The 24,124-nt window shown below is 34.6% G+C and overlaps 1 protein-coding gene across 4 annotated transcripts in view; it reads right to left on the bottom strand.

The window, feature by feature from the left end:
- Nucleotides 1-21,433, bottom strand: part of LOC149207717 (polyamine oxidase 7-like) — a 279,337-nt gene extending 257,904 nt beyond the window's left edge. The window contains exons 1-12 of one of the 4 annotated variants that reach the window (XM_089393939.1): nt 21,343-21,433; nt 21,197-21,232; nt 20,859-21,108; nt 20,595-20,741; nt 19,536-19,597; nt 19,233-19,414; nt 17,393-17,536; nt 17,137-17,286; nt 16,778-17,032; nt 16,023-16,104; nt 15,504-15,625; nt 15,164-15,374 (exon numbers count right to left, since the gene is read on the bottom strand). In XM_089393939.1, the coding sequence (XP_089250065.1) occupies nt 15,300-15,374; nt 15,504-15,625; nt 16,023-16,104; nt 16,778-17,032; nt 17,137-17,286; nt 17,393-17,536; nt 19,233-19,414; nt 19,536-19,597; nt 20,595-20,741; nt 20,859-21,108; nt 21,197-21,203 (1,476 nt within the window). In that variant the 5' untranslated portion in view covers nt 21,204-21,232; nt 21,343-21,433 and the 3' untranslated portion in view covers nt 15,164-15,299. Of the gene's footprint in view, nt 1-15,163; nt 15,375-15,503; nt 15,626-16,022; nt 16,105-16,777; nt 17,033-17,136; nt 17,287-17,392; nt 17,537-19,232; nt 19,415-19,535; nt 19,598-20,594; nt 20,742-20,858; nt 21,109-21,196 lie in introns of those variants that run through there. The other 3 variants (XM_089393936.1, XM_089393937.1, XM_089393938.1) reach the window with 3 other exon arrangements.
- Between the last annotated feature and the right edge of the window lie 2,691 nt (nt 21,434-24,124).

Raw genomic sequence — 24,124 nt, 5'->3', positions numbered from 1 at the left:
TGGGAAATGCAATAAGAACTCACAATATTGTATATGTGTTTGTTGACTCCAGAGTAAACTTCTATTCAAAAAATATGAATGAAGCTCGATTGTAGCACAGGAGGCCTGCCCATATGAATTTTATTAGTTTAATAAAAGTCAGCAAGATGGGAGCTGTGAGAGGATTACCAAGGCTATCAAGGCCTGATAACTCAATCTGCAAGTCATATCAATTTGGAAAGTAGATTAGGACTCATTTCAAGTCAAAAGAGTTCTCCTTATTTAAACTACTGGAGCTAATTCACATATATATTTGTGGCCCAATGAGAGAAAAAAGTCCAAAAGGAGAAAGGTATTTTATGCTTCTCATTGATGATTTTACCAGGGCCACTTGGATCATGCTCTTAAAAGAAACGTCAGAAGAATTTAAGCTTTAAAAAAAATTTAAAGCTCAAGTAGAAAAATTTAAAGACTTAAAAATAAAATCCTTATGATCAGACAAAGGGGGAGAATAAAATTTAAGAGATTTTGAAGGATTCTGTGAAGAGCATGGCATTAGGAGGCAATATTCACTAGCTAAACTCCACAACAAAGCGGATTAGTGGGGAGAAAGAACAGAACAATATAGGAAATGGCTAGAGCTATGTTGGATGAAGTTGACATATCCCACATCTTCTGGGGAGAAGAAAATCATGTAGCAGTGTACTTATGAAACAAAACTCATCTCAGGCCTAACAATGATAAAACCCCCTATGAGTTATGGAAGGGAATACCTACATCACTGAAACACTTTAGGGTGTTTGGGAGCAAATGCTTTATCAAAAGGAATGATAAAAATCCTGGAAAATTTGATTCATGCACCGATGAGGGCATATTACTTGGGTACTCTGCTCGAAGAAAAGGATACAAGTGTTATAACAAATGGACAAATAGGGTTGAAGTTTGAATCGATGTATTAGTAGATGAAATTGCTTCACAACCGAGTCCTCCCAGGGAACCGTGAACTTAGGTGGAGAAGAAAATTTAGATATTGAACCCTCAGATAAAGAAGAAACATATTCAGATAATGAAGGTGAGGAAATGAGCACAACTCCAAGGCCCAAAACACCTTCCAGGTATGTACAAAAGGAACATCCTGAGAGTCAGATTCTTGGAGATCAAAGACATGGTGTTCATACTAGGAGGAAACTTTTTGGAAGTTTAATTTGTGCAAATATTTCTCTATTGTCTTAGATTGAGCCTAAAAATATAATTTAGGTAAGTGAGGACAAGTTCTGGGTGAGAGCTATGAATGAGGAACTTGACCAAATTGAAAAGAATAACACTTGGGAGCTTGTTCCAAGACCTAAAGAGAAAAGCGTCATTGGAACCAAATGGGTTTTAAAAAATAAGATAAATGAGCAGGGTCAAGTAATTAGGAACAAGGCTCAATTGGTCTAAAAGGGTATTCCCAGATAGAAGGGGTAGACTTCGAGGAAACCTTTGCACTAGTATTGAGACTAGAAGCTATAATAATGTTTCTTGTCTTTTCCAGTCACAAAAATATCAAGGTATATTAGATGGATGTAAAGTCTGCATTTCTCTTTGGATATATGGAAAAAGAGGTTTATATTGAGCAACCATAAGGATTCACGCTCACCAAAGTTAAGGAGTTTGTGTGAAAACTAAAAAAGGCCCTGTATGGACTCAAACATGATCCAAGAGCTTGGTATGCAAGATTGTATTGATACCTTCTGTAACAGTGCTTTAAGAAAGGTATTGTAGACAAAAATTTATACATCAAGTTTGAAGGTGATCATCTACTGATTGTAGTAGTATATGTGGATGACATAATATTTGGAAACGACATGGAACAATTAGGACATCAATTTGCAAACTGTATGCAAACAAAGTTTGAAATGTCCATGATCAGAGATTTGTCTTTCTTCTTGGGATTGCAAATTTCTCAATCTCAGAATGGAATGTTTATTTCCCAATCCAAGTACCTACAAGAAACTCTGAATAAGTTTGGGCTAGAAGATTGGAAGCTAGTTAGCACACCTATGGTTATAGGCTGCAAATTGTGCAAAGAAGATGAAACAATGTTGGTAAATCAAAATGAATACAAATCCATGATAAGAAGCTTGTTGCATCTCACAGCTTTGTGATCAGACATCATTCAAGCATTGGGCCTTGTGGCTAGATTTCAATCTTTCCCTTGTGAAAGTCATGTTATCACTGTCAAAAGGATTTTCAAATGTCTTCAAGGAACAACAAAGTATGGACTGTGTTATTCTAAGAGAAGATAATTTAAGTTAAAGGCCTACGTTGATGCTGATTGGGAAGGTAGTATTGATGACAGGAAAAACACATCAGGTGCAACATTATTCTTGGGAAAATGGTTAGTGTAATGGGTCAACAAGAAACAAGCCTCCATCTCTTTATGAACAACTGAAGCAGAGTATATTACAACTGCCACCTTTTGATCACAATTACAATGGATGAAGCAAACCTTGAAGGACATTAAGGTAGAGTTGACTGATCCTATTTCAATCATGTGTGATAATACTAGTTCCATCAACATCTCTAAGAATCCAATCATGCATTCAAAGACCAAGCATATCCCTATTAAGTTCCATTTCTTAAGGGAACAAGTTGCAACCAATGTTGTTAGAATTGAATATGTGGCCACTAAAGACCAACTTGCAGATATATTTACTGAGTCACTGGTAAGAGAACCCTTTGAATATCTTAGGAAGCATATAGGAGTCATGATTCATTCTCCCAAATGGTCTGAAAATGGGGAACTTAGGCTTCTTGTCCAACTTACAAGAACCTCTCCCACTTCCAAAGCTTTAAATATTCCCAAGTCTTATTGATTAACCAATGCCGAATTAAGAAATGCTTGAAAATATAGATGTATGCTTGTATTTGTTTAAACTGATTATGTGCTGTAAATTAATGTGCTGAAATTGATAACAGTAAATAAAACAACAAAGATAATGCAGCAATAAAACACACATAGAAACAAAAATTTAATTAGGAGTTCACCCACACTTCTTGGGATACATCTCTGTGAGCTCTAGTTAACTCAACTAGGATCTCTGGGATTATGGTATAAGTCTTTTTACAAGATCTTTGGCTCAAATCCTACTATTCTACACATAAATAGTGGGTTCAGACACCATTTTATCCCTTGGCTCTCGAAGCTCTGGCTCTTGGATCTTGGTTCTGGCTCTTGGTTTTGGCTCTCAGATCTGAATCTCACTCTTTGGCTCTGGCTCTGGCTCTTCATCTCTAGCTTCTATTTGCCCTCTATCAGTTTATAGCTCTCTGGGCTTTCCACTTGAACTCCAAGTGACTCCCTTGGCTACCTTTTGCTTCTGCGCTGCCTCTTTGGCTTCTTTGATGCCTCCTTTGCCTTAGCTTCCTGCTTTGGCTTCCCCTTCAATAACAAACAAAAAATTTGCCACCATCAATAACTCAGCAACAACTCAGCCAACCCTCTGTCTTTAACATTCATGGTTTTTAAGCCAAATTGCGCTGCCTGTTCATTTTCCCTCTCGGTTCTTCGTCTTCCTATTTTGTCCGCTCGAATCCCTTCTTTGGGTGTTAGCCATCATTGCTAAACACCCTCGGGGATGAATGCCACCTATTTCACAATGGAAGGAGCCACTGACGATTTGAATCCTTGAAACGACACTTTTTCGTTAACACAAGAAACACTAAAAAAACATAGGAAATCCTCCAAATCTCTGTTTATCAGACTTCAAAATTCCTTAATTATGCACTATGTTCCTATTGGGTCCGCTCGTAAGTCACCATCGCAAGTTGCCAATGCCTTGTTCCAAGGTTTCCCTTTGTATTTTAAAATTTCATTAAAACGGTGAAATTAACATAAAAAAAATGGCTTTGGCGGATCTCAAAATATATCAAACCCGGTTCATATTGCCATCGAGTCTGGTCATCGCATCACATATATGTATATAACATATCCCTTCTCCTCTGTAATTTGCCAATGCGATGTTGCTATGCGACTTGTCGCAATCGCAAATCGCTTAAGCCTGAGGTCTTTCCCATATAGCATGGTTTGTGCCAGCGCTGATTGCAATCCGCCAATATTGGTGATCGCGGTATCGGATCGGCCCACTCCCATCGTAATTTATGATTTCAACTGCCCGCCAACTGCCATCGCTGATTGCGATTGTTGATTGGATTTGGACCGTTGATCGGCCAGATTCGACGGCCCCTGTGCATTCACTGTTAAAGCCTCTGATAGGCCTCATTTCCACTATTTCTTCATATTTTTAAGGCCCAATAGCGTAATCCAAATTGTTAAGAGGTCCTACTTTTACGATGGTTTTTACCATTTATGAGGATTTTGAAGACTTAGAGGGTTTTTAGAATCCATTTTTAAGGGATTTTGCTTCTTTTTCCTTTGAAAAAGGGCAGCTTTATTTTATGATAACTCCTTCATTTGAAGTCTGTTTTTTCCCATTCAAGTTGCGTTGGATTCAAAATGAGAATATCTCTGCAATGAGACTATTTTTGATAGCAGCCAGTGACTTTCATCTTCCTTTTATTTACAAAGGATTTGTGCCATTTGGAACCTTTTACCTCCTATATGAAGTCTTTTAGACTTAGAGGTTTATCCAGGATCCATTTTTGGATCACGCCTTCCCAATAAGAGAACTTTTCGTCTCCAAAAGACTGATATACTGATTTGAATAGTAAATGAGAGTGACTCACCCTCTCCTTTCAGCCTCCCTACACTTGCTTTTTCATAGTGCCTCTGAACCAAGGTTTCTGACCACTTCCCTTCTTGGATGGGTTGGTTTTCTTGGAAGAAATGTCTTCCTCCTTGCCTTCCTGTAGAAATTCTACTGAACTGGTCATAGAAGGTGGTTTGAACTTCTTTGCCTTAATCATTGATCCAAGGTGGCTCAAACAAATGTGAAGTACATCTGCTCCACAAACTTTCATTTGTACGTGTTTGAAAGGTTGTCAACAACAACTGTTAACAACAACAGAAACACATACAATAACTGGATGGCCTAAATTCCTGCTTCAGCAAAAGAAACAGATTTCACATCTTGTGAACACCTCCATATCTTCATCTACATACAAATGATGGACTGGATAACAAACCCACAAAACATGCCTTTAGAAAAAGACCATTAGGACTTTTTTTCCAAAGATGAAACACTTCATCATTATCTCCATTTGGAGACCAAGTTAACTTCTCCAAAGTCAACATGGCATCACATGCATGTCAAAGCAATCAACCCTGCAAGTTAATTACACATACATGTTCAAAAACAAGGAAATCATCAACATCCCTGTGTTCATGCATCTCAGCTCATGCATGCATTTCATCCTTCAACTTTCACTTAAGCACACTGTACTTTCAAAGCTGAAATGAAATATAATGTAGATGCATCAATAGACATGCAATCTTAATCAGATAAGAACTCTAACCGTTCCTTACCAATCCATTTCAAAGGTACTACCTTTTTCTACACATCAACATCATCATGTGAATCATTCTGAGACACATCATTCATGGAATCTTCACTTCCATTTCTGCCATCTTCTCTTTCTACTTTCTTCAACTTTTGTGGAAGAATTGCTGGATTCAGAGTCCAAAATTTTGTAGCAAGATGTCCTTGCTTATGGCAGTAAGTGCAGTGCATGTGCTTCCTCTTGACAACATGATTTTCCTTGTCCAGTGGACCTTTGTCTTCTTGCTTCTTTTCCTTCTTCTGCTTCCTGTATGTGGCCATTCTCTTCCAACATCTAGAAACATCATGGTTATCCAAACCACAAAAGGAACATGTAATTTTTTTCCATACATATGTGGAAATTCATCATGCTTTGCAAAATCAAAAGGAATATGTTTAGAACTAGATTTATACTTTTCTCTTTCACCTTTATTGCCTTCATGCGGAGGTGAAGCAAATGAAGAAGTGGCTCCCTTTGGAACACCATAAATCTCTTCAAGGATGTTGGAGTCTCCCCAACGCTCTGGTTCAAGTTGTGCTCCTGAACACTTGCATTCTACAAATGATGTTTCAAGCTATTGTATTCCTCTTCAATACAACCTTCACACTTCTGAGGTAAAGGACATGAAATGAAACTCCTTCTTGGGACTGTTTCAATAGCATTCATGGCAGCTTTGGAATTCTCTCCATAAGACTGTCCATAGCTAAGACCCAAATACTTAGGCCTTTCCTCAACCATTATTGGTTCAAAAATACCTTGTGCATGCTTACCCAAGCCCTTTTCTTCATAACCCATCTTGGACATTAGCTTGGAACCTATGTCTTTAGTATGTTTTTCGAAAGAACCAATATAAGCATTCTCAGAAGAATTTGAAGAAAAATTGTAATGGTTTACCTCTTCTTCAAGCTGATACTTGACTAAGGCTTCTTGGGCAACAAAGAGTTGTGTTTCCAACTCATGCATCCTTTTCAGGTTCATATTTTTAATATGAAGTTGCCTCTCCATTTCCTGCAATTTGTCAACAAGCAATTGCTTCTCTTCCTTCATGGAATTCAACTGCTCTCTAAGCATGCTGCTCTTCCTTCCATCCTCATACATTTCTCTCACCATATCCGTCATGGTGGAAAATTCTTGCTTCATGTCTTCAACAAATAATTTTGTGAAGAACGTAGAATTTGAGGATCCACTTGTAGAAGTTGTCATTATTTCAATGAACAAAAAAACTTCAACAAGATAAATAAAGAGCTTATTCAACAATATTTTGCAACAAACATCTTGTGCTTTAGGGATTTCTTTGAGGTCCTTTGGGATAGAAGAATGCCTTTAGCCCTTATTCCTATTTTTCCTTCCTAGACTGAGCTATCAATAGCTTTCCCTTCACCTCTGAAAACTCAGAAAATAGTCAGTTTTCAAAACAAGCATACAATTAGCGTCTTGCTGTTCAAACACCTTTCAGACAAGTAGTCTTTACTCTGTAAATCAAGCATTCTAATATAACCTTCCTTGAAGGTGGGGTTAATCAACCTTAGGCTCTAATACCACCTGATCTGAAAATGGGGCACTTAGGCTTCTTGTCCAACTTACAAGAACCTCTCCCACTTCCAAAGCTTTAAATATTCCCGAGTCTTATTGATTAACCAATGCGGAATTAAGAAATGCTTGAAAATATAGGTGTATGCTTGTATTTGTTTTAAACTGATTATGTGTTGTAGATTAATGTGCTGAAACTGATATATAAATGCATATAACAGTAATAAAACAACAGAGATAATGCAGCAATAAAACACACACAAAAATGGCAATTTAACTAGGAGTTCACCCACACTTCTTGGGCTACATCTTCGTGAGCTCTAATCAACTCAACTGGGCTCTCTGGGATTATGGTATAAGTATTTTTACAAGCTCTTTGGCTCAACTCCTACTGTTCTACACATAAGTAGTGGGTTCAGACACCATTTTATCCGTTGGCTCTCAAAGCTCTGGCTCTTGGCTTTTGGTTCTAGCTCTTGGCTTTTGGTTCTAGCTCTTGGCTCTGACTCTGGCTCTTTGGCTCTTGGTTCTGGCTCTCAGCTCTGACTCTAGCTCTTTAGCTCTAGCTCTGGCTCTTTAGCTCTGGCTTTTGTCTGCCCTCTATCAGTTTACAGCTCTTTGGGCTTTCCACTTGAACTCCAAGTGACTCCCTTGGCTGCCTTTTGCTTCTTTGCTGCCTCTTTGGCTTCTTTGCTACCTCCTTTGCCTTAGCTTCCTACTTTGGCTTCCCCTTCAGAAACAAACAACAACTCGGCCACCATCAATAACTCAGCAGCAACTCAGCCAACCCTCTGTCTTTGACATTCATGGCTTTTAAGCCAAATCGCACTGCTTGTTCATTTTCCCTCTCGGCTCTTCATCTTCTTGTTTTGTTCGCTCGAATCCCTACTCTGGGCTTTAGCCATCATGGCTAAACGCCCTCGAGGATGAATGCCACCTATTTCGCAATGGAAGCAGCCACCGATGCTTTGAATCCTTGAAACGACCCTTTTTTGTTAACACAGAGAAACGCTGCAAAAACATGGGAAATCCTCCAAATCTCTATTTATCAGACTTCAAAGGTCCTTAATTGTGCACTATATTCCTATCGGGTCCACTCGTAAGTCACCATCGCAAGTTTCCGATGCCTTGTTCCAAGGTTTACCTTTGTATTTTAAAATTCCATTAAAATGGTGAAATTAACATAAAAAAATGGCTTTGGCGGATCTCAAAATATATCAAACCCAGTTCATATTGCCATTGAGTCCGGTCATCGCATAGCATATATGTATATAACATATCCCTTCTCCTCTGTAATTCGCCGATGCGACTTGTCGCAATCGCAAATCGCTCAAGCCTGAGGTCTTTCCCATATAGCATGGTTTATGCCAGTGCCAATTGCGATCCACCGATATCGGCGATCACGGTATCAGATCAGCCCAGTCCCGTCATAGTTTATGCCTTCGACTACCCGCTGATTTCCATTGCCGATTTCGGTTGCCGATCGGATCTGGACTGTTGATCAACCAGATCCAACAGCCCTTGTGCATTCATTGTTAAAGCCTCCGATAGGCCTCATTTCCGCTATTTCTTCATATTTTTAAGGCCCAATAGTGTAATTCGAATTGTTAAGAGGTCCTCCTTTTGCGATGGTTTTACCATTTATGAGGATTTTTAAGACTTAGAGGGTTTTTAGAAACCCTTTTTAAGGGATTTTGCTCCCTTTTCCTTTGAAAAGGGGCAGCTTTATTTTATGATAACTCCATTTGAAGTCCGCTTTCACCCATTCAAGTTGTGTTGGATTTAAAATGAGGAGATCTCTGCAATGAGACTATTTCTGACATCAGACAACGACTTTCATTTTCCTTTGATTTACAAAGGATTTGTGCCATTTGTCACCTTTTATCTCTTATATGAAGTATTTTAGACTTAGAGGTTTATCCAGGATCCATTTTTGGATCACCAAATGACTTAATTTTTCTATGTGTTGGTAGCTACTTAGCACGTGGGATCAATTTAAGAGTAGGTTCCAATAGTTCAGGGGGATTTATCGAAAGGATCATTTACCATTGATGCCAAAGGGGGAGAAGATTACTACTGTAATGGAGAATGCATCAATAAGACCATGATTGGTTTCAGGGGGAGCTTATGTTGTTGCCATCAATGCCAAAGGGGAGATTGTTGGATAGTTGGCAGTGTATGGATGGCTAGTGGCTGCAAGTGTGTTGACATTGATGTCAACTAGGCTAGACTTATTTGATATGCTTGATATGTCAAGCTCAGGAGGAGTCCTATGGTTGTTGTAATAATCTTGTTGAGAATCATCATCGTAGCAGGCTTACTGGAGAATCCGTAAAAAAGAGGACTGCGGTAGTTGGGAGTCCCAGAAATTGGAGGAGATTCTACCTTAATATATTAGCTCAAATAATCATGGAATTAGGATAGTTGGTTAGTGCTTTGAAAGAGATTTCCAATAGTATGTGGAAGTCCATTGATGACATGCTAGATAAAAAAATATTGATTGTCGAAGTTAGGGTCTTAAATTCCAAAGCAGGTTGAATTTCGTCCCTAGAGATTTCATAACCCGAAATGTCAGAGCAGGTCGACAGTTAAGAGATTGGAGTAGGCCAAATATGAGGAGCCGAATTTCGAAAGGTTGGAGCCTCGAAACTTGATATCGGAAAGGCATGAAATATCAACATTTTGGAGGTCAGAGTGGAGCTCCGTATATCACAGAGCAGGAGAACATCAAAACCTTAGAGCATATGGCCATCAGAACACCGGAGGAAGGAATATCAGAAGGCTTAGAACATCAAAGGAAGGAACCCCGTAACTCCTATCAATTGCAATTCTTTGAAAGCACCAAGGTTTGTAAGGAAGAGGAATTAACAAAGAAATTCATCACAAAACTAAGGCTTGACGAGACCCTTTCTCTCTCCTATGGTAGGACACATGGCAGCAATTGATATGTGAAGTTCACATGGTAGATACGTTAGCATGACACATCTGTATGGTGGACACATGGCAGTTTGATTCAGGATTTTCAGTAACCTATTGGGGAAAATATGGGTGACACATGTCACCACTAAGTAGGCACTACGTGGAGTAATGACATCAGGCTGACATCATATCAGAGGTTGGAACATCAGAGGTCAGGATTTCATAACCTCTCATTGAATTCTTAAGAAAAATATCCGATCAGATAAAGGAGCTCCGATGTGGACTAGCGCTCGGTTGTAGGAAACCCAGAAAACCAAGGGCGTAGAAGCGAGGCTTAGCACCAAGGTGCTATGGAGTATTTCAGAGGTCAGAATTTTGGGACTCCTCCAAAATTGTAATTTAGAGAGGAATGTCGATAAATGTGGCTTCAATATTATTTGGCATGTGGTCGAGAGGAACCAAAGGACCAAGGACATAGAGAAGAGATTAGCACCTAAGTTCTGTGTGATGCCACATGAAAAATATTTTGGAGGTTGAAACTTTAGAACTCCTCTGTAATTAATTTGAAAAATTTACGATGTAGAATAGCTCTGATGTGGCTGGCTCTTAGCTCAAATAACCAAGAGGGAGAGCAAATACATAAGGAGATAGGCCCCCGATAGGAGCCTGGGAGCCTTAGTACCTAAGCGTTAAGCCCCTTGTCATATAAAAACACAAGAAGGGGCTAAGCATGGAGGGGCTTGAACCCTCGTGACGTCGCAATTTTGTAGAGTCTCTTTTAACATAAGTTATGATATGGGAAGCCTCGATATCACCGTACAAAGGTATTGAAGGATGAATGGGTCCCCAAGTTGAGCTTAAATACAAATCAAAGGAGTTAGTTAATGGAGTTAATGACATAGGTAGAGATCGTTGTGTCAAGGAAGCGAGGACAATGAGTTGTAGATAAGAGCATCAAGCTTATCTCGAGGTAAAGAAAAAGGGCCATCCTAAGGTACATTTAAGTTCGAAGAGCCATGAATAAGCAAGGGAGCCTCATGGATAGGAGATTGCTTCATACAGAGGACAGTTCCTAGTTGAAGTGTGCAGTATTGACTGAGAATCAATTCTCATCATGAAGAACCACAGAGAGTCGGTAAAGTGCTCAAGTGCCCATATTCAAAGTTTAATGAGGTAGCAGAATTGCAGCATTAGACACAACATCAACATGGAAGAGCTATACATAGGTACACTCAGGAAGTGAGGCAACATGCAGGAAATAAAACTTTGAGCAGTGTACAACATATGAACAAAACCAGTGATTGCCATTGAAAAAAGGGGGGAAGAAAGTATTGTTGCAAGAGTTGAAGAATGAGAGCATAGTGTGTGTGAACAGAGCAACTAGCCCAAGTGTTGAACTACAGTAGTGTGTTGCAGAGAGCCTGTGGAATAGGACACAAAAGTGCAGAGAATAGGGAGTTGTTGCATGAGGCCGAGAGAGACGACGAAATAGTGGAGGATCGAGAGTAGAAGTTGATTTTGCAGTAAACCAATTTGGTACTTTTCTATATTTGTATGTACCTCTGTTTTCAGTTTGAAAATTGTATGAAAAGTAGAATAGTGGCAAGAGAAGGTGGTGGCCTACATTCATAAGAGGTTGGTGCCTCTTAGCAAGTAGGTGCTTGCTATCCTAAGGGGGTCGATGCCTCCTGTGAGTGGGTGCTCACAAACAAACTGATGTAATTAAGTAGGTGCTTAATTTACATCATAACAACAAACAAATTGGTGGTTTTTTCCCTTTGGGTTTCCATGTGAAAATACTGGTGTCAATATGTGTATGCTGCTCATGTGATGGATTGTATGTACATATGAATGTTTCATCTTTCTGCTCATTTGTTTTATGTATGAATGCTCTCATAAGTATCAGACAATATATGAAATAAATAACAACATATTCAGTAAAAGTTTTAAGAACCTCACTGTTACTAATTCACCCCCCCTAGTAATTCCTTATTACAACAAATACAAATGATAGAATATCTACTATAGGTTATGATTTTAACATTGGATTCGGGATTATTTCATGTAGTAGAAAAAAGCAACCAACCGTATCATTTTCATCTATTGAGGTAGAATATAAAGTTTTGTGTGCAATAACTTGTGAAGTTGTTTGGTTGAGGAGAGTTCTTCAAGATGTTGGAGAAGAACAAAAGAAGGCAACAATGATCAAATGTGACAACCAAACCTCGATCAAATTGGCAAATAATCCTATGTATCATGCAAGAATAAAACATGTTTATGCTTAGTTTCATTTTATTAGAGAGAAGATATAGTCCAAATAAGTTTTTCTTGAATATTGTAATACTTGTGAAAATTTTGTTGATATTTTCACTAAGCCCCTTGGGAAGATAAAATTTGAGTTGTTTAGGGAGATATTAGTTGTGGAAATAAATCCTTTCTCAATTAAGGGGGAAATTTGAAAATAATGGAGAATGGATTCATTAGGTAGTTTTGATTATGTGTGTATTTAGGGTTTAGATCATAATTTCCAGGCATTTGTTTAATCTCCCTAACTAAATGTACTCCTATAAGATTTGTATTGTTTGATTGATCAATGAATGAAAGCAGTGTTATGGTAGCGTCAGGGTCTCCTCACCTGAGGACTGTGAGTTTCATTTATTAATTGTTTTATCTTTCTTATTTTGAGTGTTCGAGCATCCTCTGAAGAGATTCCACACTCCTTCTTTAATCCTTGATAAGAATGAAAGGCAATGATGCTACTACGCATCAATGTGTTTGCAGGTGAACTGTGGTGATTCAACGTTTTTATACATGTATACTCTACATATTTCCATGGCTACATGGATGAAGAAAATTCGCCCTAAAGAAAGGGAGAATATGTATTTAATGCAGTCTACTTGTTCATATTAAACAAAGAGTAATCATCTTGAGACGAGAGGTAGGGCCATGGAAGAAATAAGCAGATCAAGAAAGTAAATCACAATTTAACTCTGGCAGTACTATGAATAATGCTTAAAAATAATTGATAGTGCAAGTGCATTCAGATTCTTTGTACCACGAAGAATGCTCAAAAATACCTAAGGGTGTAAGTGCATGAAGAACTCTTGGTAGTGTAGTACAAGTCAGATAAATAAATATAGTCAAGCCTCCAAGATTATTTTTTCCTTTGTAGTGAGCAAAGCATGAAGCGAGCAACACAACACAATTCTCATTGAGCACTTGAGAGTTCCACTGACTAACACACTCATTTTTTCATTTCACCGTCTTTTATAGCACTTTGTGGACATCCTCAAAACAACCTAATAATTTAAGGTACAATATAGTTTATTAGATAAATTCATTCTGAAAGAAGAAGCTGGTCGGATATGTGTAGTCTTAAAAGTAAGAAAGTATTGGCCTCATTATGATCATGGAGTGGGAATCGACCTTGATATTGCTTTTGACAACACAATCTATTCATAATCACATTGAACACAAGAATCAAGGAACATGTTCTCTTGGGCCGAAAGTTTTATGACTTCAATCTTTCAAGGCAAAACAAAACTGTGATTGCACTCCTCCATGAAATTGTCGATACATTCGCCACGCACTCAGAACTCATTTTACTTTTGCTCCACAAATCATAATTCAAGTTATTTTTCCATCTCAATATTTATCGTTTCATTATTGTTTATTACTTCACTTGAAAAATATGACCATGGCAATCAATATTATGCCACATCTCATTTGGTTGTCTTGTCTATGAAAGATCATGTATTGAAAAACCCTAAAGCTCGTGCATATTTCTAGAAGATAAAGAAATTGTTACACTGGTGCAAATGGGGACCTGGAGGGTTGCTCAAGAAGGCAAGGACACCTTCATCAAGATATTGAGATCATTCGTTCCAACTACCTTGCCCGTCATGATCGAGCATCTGAACATCTTCCAATCCTCTAACATATAATCTAATGATGCAAAGTGATAACATTTGGGCATGAGGGAAGTTCCTCTCAAAAGAAATACCTTACAACTTAATAATTTTCTTCCTATAATTATTCTTAATTATTCTAATCTAACCTTCCCATAATATTAATAATTATTAATTGATTGTTTTAATATTTATTATCGTTCACATTTCCTTTACACCCCTTAAAACCATATTTTTTTTTGCCATTTTGATTAGTTTTATAAATATAATTTATTTCTAATTTAATTATTTAATAATTTAATTTTACTTTATTATAATATATTTATTCTAATTTTACTTCCTCCTCTATAATTATTAATAATTTATTTTTAATTTTCTTTAACCTTCACAATTTTTCCTTACATCCTTTGTAAAGGTCACATTCCTTATTTATTCCTTTGTAAGGGTCACTAATATAGTTTTCTACATAGAAGCTTTTAACATCAACATAACTATATTCATATTTATATAAAATACAACTTGATTGCCAATCAAGTCTCAAAAGAAAGATTTTGAAACTCACTTTTTTCTTTTAATAATTTCTAAATTGCTTTTAACTTGAAATCCATGAACACATGACATTCTTAAATTTACTAATTATTTTCAATTATCAAATAAATAATATAGTATAGTTGAGATTAAACAATATTATTTATTACTTTATAACAAAATATTTTGAAAATATTCATAAATATTATTATTAAAATTGCTTTTAAACTTCAAATCCATGAACGTGACATCCTTAAATTTAGTTATTATTTTCAATTATCAAGTAAATAATACAGTTGAGATTAAACAATATTCTTTATTACTTTATAATAATATATTTTGAAAATATTCATAAATATTATTTTTAATTGTAATTAAAATTTTTAAATATTATACGAGTAGTCTACCAAGGAGGAAGAATTGCCCCAATAGCCAAAAGTGGTGAAATCTGGCAAAATAATTTCAAAAAATCTTGTAGACGCAGTGTTTGAATCGTATTTTTGATGGTGGAAATGGATTCAGCACCATCAAAAATGTCGAAGGCAACTAAAATTTTAAGATTTAACAACTATAACTTAGATTTACAAAAATCCTTACTCCATTTTTTCTAAATATAACTGAAATTCCATAACTTTCCGGACAACTACTCCAAGTCGTTAGACTAATCAAATATTATATATATATATTTTCCTATCTATATATATTCTTGATTTAATACCAAAATAATAGTAACAGTTTTCTAAATATCATATTAAACATAACTATTCTGCAAAGGAAAAATTGATACTTCAACCCCTGGTCCAGCATTACTCAACAAATATAAATAGGATGCTGAGGTTTCAGCGAACTTCAATAGAATACATTATTGATATAGCATTATATTCCCCACATATTTCTGCTATTCAGTTGCAGTCTAAACATCAATAAAAATCAGTTCTATATATGTCTTTCTGGTCACCAGCTGAACACTTCCTTTATCCATGCTTTAACTGAATAAGATCGTCGTCTAGAACTTCCGACCTTCTTCACCTGTTGATCATATTACAAAAGTAGATATATCAGCTTTCAAGAAATTGGGTATATCCAACCCTTATTATCTTCACCAAAAGTTATGATGATGCGAGATTCTATGCTAATACAAAGCAAATCAACGTTTACCCTCTGTTGAATCTCTGCATCACAGGAAGACTCGTTCTTAGCTGGAGTTTCTCCATGAGATTTGCTGTCGCAATTACCTCCCTTATTAATGCAGTCCAACAGCATGTGGGCAGTGTCAATACCTGATCACAAATAGTCAGCAATACAGTCAGATTTTGGAAATATTCTGCAATATGAAGTATGAGAGAAATACTAGAGTGTGCATGGAAGAAGTAATGGAACTAATTAATTGTTTGGTTTTGTTTTTTTATGGTCTATTAAATTCTAAAATATACCTCAAATCTACAATTAAAATAAATTATACTACAATATTATTATATCAATTTGCAATATGAAGTATGAGAGAAATACTAGAGTGTGCATGGAAGAAATAATGGAACTAATTAATTGTTTGGTTTTGTTTTTTATTGTCTATTAAATTCTAAAATATACTTCAAATCTACAATTAAAATAAATTATACTACAATATTATTATGTCAATGAGAAAAGAAAAAGACAACATAGGCTGGATAGAAATACCTGCAAGATAAGCACCATGGACGTAACCATTAAAATTCTCACTTGTATGCTCTCCAGTGAAGTAGATAGGTCCAACTGGTGCCTGCCAACCATTTAAGACCAGATTAATTATCAATTATTTTCAAGGATGTTGTTTAAGTAAGTAGTTGGTATCTAGATTAGTGTCGATTGGTGTCATGAAAATTTTCAGGAGTTAATATTGGCAAGAGAGCTATTTTTTTTTATGATTTTTCTTTATAAAAAAATATAATATATATATATAATTTGAATATTTTTATAAGTATATCTACTAATATTTTCAATTTATTTATTAAGAATGATTAAAATTTTCAGAATTATTCAATTTTGAAATAAATTTTCATTTTTTCTTACAATTTTAGTATGTATGAATTTATGTTGCACAAAACTTCAAAAACCCAAAGTTTCAGACCTAAACATTATGAACCCAAAGTTTCAGACCTAAACATCTATGCTAATTAATATAGACTTGTTTTTCATTCTAAATTTTCATTTATAATTCTCATTCCATTTAATAATGTGTCATTCACTTATTTTTTGATATATATATATAGCATTTCAGCCATCCTGCAATTTAACTATAAATCCTAAACAAATTTTGATATATTCCCGACTAACATCTTTAGGTCTATGGCAGATTCCCAAAATGTTCCAATATCTTAAAAACATGAGCCAGGTCAAATAACTTGAAAATATTATCTGCAATAGAATTAAGCTCAGGGATTCAGAACCTTCACCTTAACGTTGTTGAAGTCCCTGGTGGAAACGCCTATTGGCCAGTTGGAATAAGTTCCCCTGAAGAATCGATTTTTTCCCCACCTTGGAACAAGTATGGCCTCCATCTCTGGAACGTCGTTGCCGAACATTTTCCTGAGAACAATCATTATTTCTGCTTTGACATCCTCGTCAGGCTGTTGTTCTATACGCCGGGCTTCGTCGTCCGTGACAGTTACCATCAGAATGTTGCCGCCAGGGTACGCATTCTCCAAATGCTGGAAATATATTGAAATAACAGAAAACAACTAAAGGAAATCAGTACCGCTCCCATTGGATTTGTATCAGAAGCATTTAAGTAAGCATTAAAATAGTTGAGTACCTGCCAGAAATTGTAATAACCTCTCTTTTCATGGGCATATAAGAAGAACTCGGTGCCGGGTCCAGTGGGCCAGAATTTGAAAGGGAACTTCATAAAGATCTTGCAGTAGTCAACCATATCCCATCTGTATATTGCCAGCAATTTCCATAGCTGGCCAGAATATTTCGGACAGCTCAGAGTTACAATGAAGCAAACCCTAATGTCCCTATTCTAACAACTTATAATTGTAAATACCCTCAGCAGGTCTTATACATACAGGCAGATCAGGTTTAAACTCGATGAGTTTTGATTGAAGAACTCCCACGCTGACAGAGACAATGGCATTATTTGCTGTGTACACTGAACCGTCTTCGGTCAAAACCTTGACACCTTTGTCTGTATATATGATTTCTCTCACAACCTGGATCAAGAAATCAAAGGACAAGAGAATATTGCTAGTAACTACAAGGCTATGTTTCAATCGAGCAACATCGCAGAATGTGTAACATAACTGTTTATGAACCAAAATTAAAATAATCTATGTTCTAAATAAGTATACTAAAAAAAATAAAGATAAGTTATAAGTTGAAACGAAAAGGAGTGGAGACTGAACATTTTAGTTATTTTTAAATAGTGAAATGGCTCTATGTGGGTCTCTTTTTTTACTAACAAGGGGTGTTATATATTAATTTGGTATGTGGCTGAGCTGTAACTTTAAAATAAAATTATATTAAAGTTTAAATAGATTTAATAATTGAGAATGTGGATATTGTAAATGTTATAAATTCTAGCTGTGAAATTATTATATTAATGTTAGTAAAAAAAAAAGGTATTATTGGCTTTCATGTTTAACTTGGCATTAACCTTAAAGTTAGATTATTATTATTATTAAAAAATATAATGCTCAATGTGTCTTTTAATGTGATCTGGAACATCTTTGGTCCAATGTGATAAGGCAAATCCCTCCACCTTCTTAGAGTCTTGGTTTTTGGCTTTTGCTATGTCATAAATTTCTCATATATCTACGGGCTATTGGATATACTCTTGGTGTTATAGTGACATCCTCTAGGTTTGATCTTCGGCCTCTCCCATATTACACCAACTAGTTACTAATTCACCAAGGTTAAAAAAATTGTTCAAGAAATAGGCTCCCCACCCTTGTGGAGTCTCTACTCTCACTAGGTCATAAATTCGTGGTATATATCTAGCTTACAAACTTGTTAAGCCATAAATTCCTGGTTAAAAAAAATTGTTCAAGAAATAGGCTCCCCACCATCGTGGAGTCTCTGCTCTTACTAGGTCATAAATTCGTGGTATATATCTAGCTTACAAACTTGTTAAGCCATAAATTCCTGGTATATTTAGCTTACGAGCTTGCTAAGTCATAAATTCCTGGTATATCTAGCTTACTAGCTTGTTAAGTCATAAATTCTATGATATATCTGATTTACGAACTATTGGATATACTCTTGGTGTTATAGTTAGCTAAATTTGATATTAGATTTCAAATAGATTACTCCAACAAATTATGAATTCACCATATATATATATATAAAACTAACATCACTAATTATATTTAAAACTAATATTCTCTATTTTATAACAACCATTTCTTCCCATTATTTAAAATAAATCAAATTAATTTTAATTTTATTATATATTATATTTTTTCCAATTATTTCAAATAAATAAATCTAATTAATTTTATATTTATTAAATATTGCATTTCTTCCGATTATTTAAAATAGATTTATCTAGTTAATTTTAAATTTATTGTATAATTATATATATAAATTTAATTTATATTATTAATATAATAATCAATTTAACTCCTATCTTTATTATAATTTATAATGCGTATAATATTATTACCTATTATGATTTTCTTTTATTTTAACTTAAATAACCTTAAATCATTATTGAAAAATAATAAACATAAAATATCATTATAAAATAAATTCATTTTAATTCAACTGTCTTAATTTAGAAATCTTAAGTTTCCATTTTTATTTATTTTTAAACTTCATTTTAATATTTAATAGATAAAGTTTTGATTTCTGATTTAAAAAGTTTAGGTTGGCGTTGAGATGCTTTTAAAATGCTATATATCACTCTACCTGATTGAATTTGAGATGTTCATCTGATATAGATCCATTATGACATTGAAGGAATTCCTCAGCTAGCTTGTAAATAATGTGCTCATATCCTCGCCTGTCAGCTACGAAATATTCATCATCCCCATAGTATTCGAACGTTGCAATGGGTTCTACATTCTTTAAGCTCGTCACTCGTGGAGGTTCTGTATATCCAAATGCAATAAAATGATTTAATTTCAAACCATCTCAATAAATCTCTGTATAAAATGAAGATGAATATGATTACAACTGAATGCCAGATAAATTTGCAGAAATGATGGAAACCTGCGACTTCGAAGTCATAGAAGTAGTAATCAATCGCCATCTCCAAGGGTGTCATTGGCACACTGCAAGTTCATTTCATCAAGATACGATAATTCCAGAAAAGCCTTCAACAGCAGATACATTTATCATAAATATGACTTTAAACTTTGATGTAGCAAATTACAAATCTCATCTCCCACACTTCGGGAAACATCAAAGTTCTTTTATGAGTCTCTCTTTCAGATTTTCTTAAAGTATATATTGATATCTGCCAGCCTTCTCTATCTGCTAGTTTTATGTTGTGGTAGGTGGTATATAGGTTGAAGGAATCAAATTGATTTCAAATCCAACAACCTCTGTATCAAAGTGCTGCAGCATAACGGGGTGGATATTGATAGTCGTTGCACCTTACATAGTAGGGTATATATTGAAAGACATTGATATACAAATCACTGAATATAAGTTGGTGATATAAATGCCATTGAATTTGAATTAATTCCCATTCTAACAACCAGTATATCACCCATTGCAGCATAGCAGGATACACATGATACTGAAACTGAATTGATTTCAAATCCAACTACTTGTATATCAACAGCTGCAGCAGGTGGATATTGTCTGCCATTAATATGAAGGAGAATGAATTTCATACGGGTATCCTTATTCTAATTGCAGATTCTTGGGAAAATCTCACAACCAGACAGACAGCAACTAGGTTAATGATAATAGACAGACAGCAACTAGGTTAATGATAATAGAAAGATTAGACAACAGCAAGGTTAATGATATTAGAAAGATTAGGAGAATAAGGAAGTTAATTGTTTGATTTTACTATGGATTCTGGATATTTTATAAATCTACAATTCAGATAAGTTCAACCAAACATTGAAAGTAAATCTAAATCTATAATCATTGAATGTAAATCTAAATCTATAATCAAGATAAGTTCAACCAACTCTCTACAATCAAAATAAGTTCAACCAACTCTCCATTTAAAGCAACTTTCTCTGTCAGATTTGATTAAAGTAGGTAAAATAATTTTATTAAAGTAAATAAAATCGAGCATAAGGAAGTTCGTACTATCCAAAAATCCTTTGTGACGTTAAGATAGATATGTCTTCCTCTCCATTCTGCTGAAATGATTTGGAGAGCTTTGAACTGTACTCAGATGATGCTGTTGCCAGAGCATATGGTCGTGCAACCACAGACTGAGGCAGAAGACCTCCGCTGTTGTGAAATCCCCATAAGATTATATTTTTTAGATTTCGAAAATGAAAAAGAAGAATTAGCAAATAGTTATAACAACTCTCAGGAACTTAGTTATAACAACTCTCAGGAACTTACTCTTGATGATAGATATTGTTGCTGATATTGCTGTAATCAGAATAAGATGTCCGAAGCTTGTATTTCTGGGCCAGAGACCATATGGGGTTCATGTTTTTTCCTCCAACGCCCTCCACCCAGTTGGCACCCATCTCTACTGTATGCCCTGCAAACGATTCCTTGTGCATTCTCCCCCCAATTCTATCTGTAGCTTCTAGTATTACAAAGTCCTTCATTCCATTGTCCCATAATGTCTTTGCTGCCATTATCCCTGCACACAAATTATCAATCGAAATTCATTCAGAAAACATAGTATGGAAGTTAGGATGTTTAAATGAAATTCATTGGCATAATGGTACCTGACATGCCCGCTCCCACTATGATCGTGGTGGTAGCTGCAACTGGTGGACAGAAGAAAACTATAAATAATAACAATGACAAGAATATAAGATGAATGAAAGCCATGAAAACTGAGGACAAAAAGAATCCAGAGTTTATATCAGACCCCAGCAAGAACAATGACATGGCCTTGAGTCTGAACTAGGTTCTTTAGAGAGTATATATAGAAGCTCAGGGTCACCTTTGCTCCCTCTGCTTTTTTGGCAACCCAATTGTACGACCGGTGTACTGTTAGAATTGCAGCTTTCCACTTTTGCCATCCATGTGTCTGAGAAGAAGTAATTATTGATTAATGATTGAATGGCAATGATCTTAACACATGCATATATAATTCATACTCCATAATTTGCATCTTATCATCTCCCAACCAATAATGTCATGCTATCTCGGAAGAGCCAAAGCCATGCAGTCCAGATCCCTCCCGAATCACGAGAGGGCAAAAGCAAAAAATATTCATCGTTTTCTAATGATTAGTGTTCGGGTTGATACATGCTCTGCCACCCAAAGCTTATGACACTATATATGTATACACCTACTACTATGAATTAGATAAAAGTGTTTGATACTGAATGATTTGAAATCACGACGACACGAGAAAGGACAATATCCTAGTCACATTAGAAATAGTTTGTATAACATTTACTTTATTATAATTTGTTTTTAATTTATAACATTTAATGATGGACAATCACAACATTTAATCATTTATCAACAGGGTTATGTATTTTTTAATTATACATGGTGGGTGTTTAATGGATAAGATTTTTTTGTTACATGTTTAACTCATATATTACATGTTTAACTCATATATATATATATATTTTTGTAAGTTTGGTAGGACTATATCTTAATCATATTCAATTTCTTATTTTGATGGGGAATATCACAAGATTTGAACCCAAGGCTCCACGATGAGACTTCATTTTCATAGCCATTGCCAATTAAGCTACCCTAGGCATATCTATATATATATATATATATATTTTATTAAATTTTAATTCTCATTCTACAACCCAATATGATGTGTAAGGGCTACCCCAAGCAGACAATTATATATATATATATATATATATATATATATATATATATATATTGAACCCAAGGCTTCATGGTGAGACTTCATTTTCACAGCCATCGCAAATTAAAGCTACCCTAGGCAGACACTTTTATATATATATATATATAATTTATTAAATTTTAATTCTCAATTATTGAGTTCTTGAGGTTCATTCTACAACCCAATATGATGGGTAAGGGATACCCCAAGTAGACAATTATATAGATATATTGAACCCAAGGCTTCACGATGAGACTTCATTTTCACAGCCATTGCCAATTAAGCTACCCTAGGCAGACACTTATCTATATATATATATATATATATATATATATATATATATATATATATATATATATAATTTATTAAATTTTAATTCTCAATTATTGAGCTCTCGAGGTTCATTGAGTTGAGAGACTCATTCTACAACCCAATATGATGTGTAAGGGCTACCCCAAGCAGACAATTATATATATATATATATATAAAATTCTCAATTATTGAGCTCTCGAGGTTCATTTTGTCGAGAGGCTCATTCTACAACCCAATATGATGTGTAAGGGCTACTCCAAGCAGACAATTATATATATATATATATATATATATATATATATATATATATATATATATTGAACCCAAGGCTTCATGGTGAGACTTCATTTTCACAGCCATCGCCAATTAAAGCTACCCTAGGCAGACACTTATATATATATATATAATTTATTAAATTTTAATTCTCAATTATTGAGTTCTTGAGGTTCATTCTACAACCCAATATGATGGGTAAGGGATACCCCAAGTAGACAATTATATAGATATATTGAACCCAAGGCTTCACGATGAGACTTCATTTTCACAGCCATTGCCAATTAAGCTACCCTAGGCAGACACTTATCTATATATATATATATATATATATATATATATATATATATATATATATATATAATTTATTAAATTTTAATTCTCAATTATTGAGCTCTCGAGGTTCATTGAGTTGAGAGACTCATTCTACAACCCAATATGATGTGTAAGGGCTACCCCAAGCAGACAATTATATATATATATATATATATATATATATATATATATATATATATATATATATATATATATATATATATATATATATATATATATATATATATATATATATATATATAATTTATTAAATTTAAATTCTCAATTATTGAGCTCTCTAGGTTCATTGAGTAGAGAGGTTCATTTTACAACCCAGTATGATGTGTAAGGGAAATTTTGATCATTTAAGCCCAAATAAAAATTAAAAAAAATCTAAAAATAAAAAAATCAAATAACTATACAAAACATTTAAATAATATCTTCTCATAAAAAAATTTGCATGTGAAGAAATTGAATCCCTCTCAACTCATGTTAGATCAATATTTATAATAAATATATGCTAATTCAAAATAATTTTTATTATATATATAAATGTAAAATTTATATTGTTTTCTAATACAACCATTGACAAACACAATACTTGGCAATCCCTTTCATTGGTATGTGAGTTATATAGAAATATTTAATGATTCATAAAATTTTATTTGAATATTCATTTTCATTTTTTTATTATATATATGATGTATTTATTTTAGCTTTTATTTATGTGAATTATATAGAAATATTTAATGATTCATAAAATTTTATTTGAATATTCATTTTCAATTTTTTATTATTATATATATGATGTATTTTATTTTAGCTTTTTATTTAAAATTTACATTGAAATATATAAAATATATGTACTTAATATTGAGCATGGACATTCCACATTCATATTGGATTGTATAATGGGCCATTTCACAAATGA

The sequence above is a fragment of the Pinus tabuliformis genome, chromosome 1_2, assembly GCF_031772625.1.
Source record: "Pinus tabuliformis cultivar Carrire ecotype Pingquan chromosome 1_2, CPIR1, whole genome shotgun sequence".
NCBI classification, from domain to species: domain Eukaryota; kingdom Viridiplantae; phylum Streptophyta; class Pinopsida; order Pinales; family Pinaceae; genus Pinus; species Pinus tabuliformis.
The sequence above is the reverse complement of the archived record's forward strand: the minus strand, read 5'-3'. Positions and strand labels throughout refer to the sequence as shown.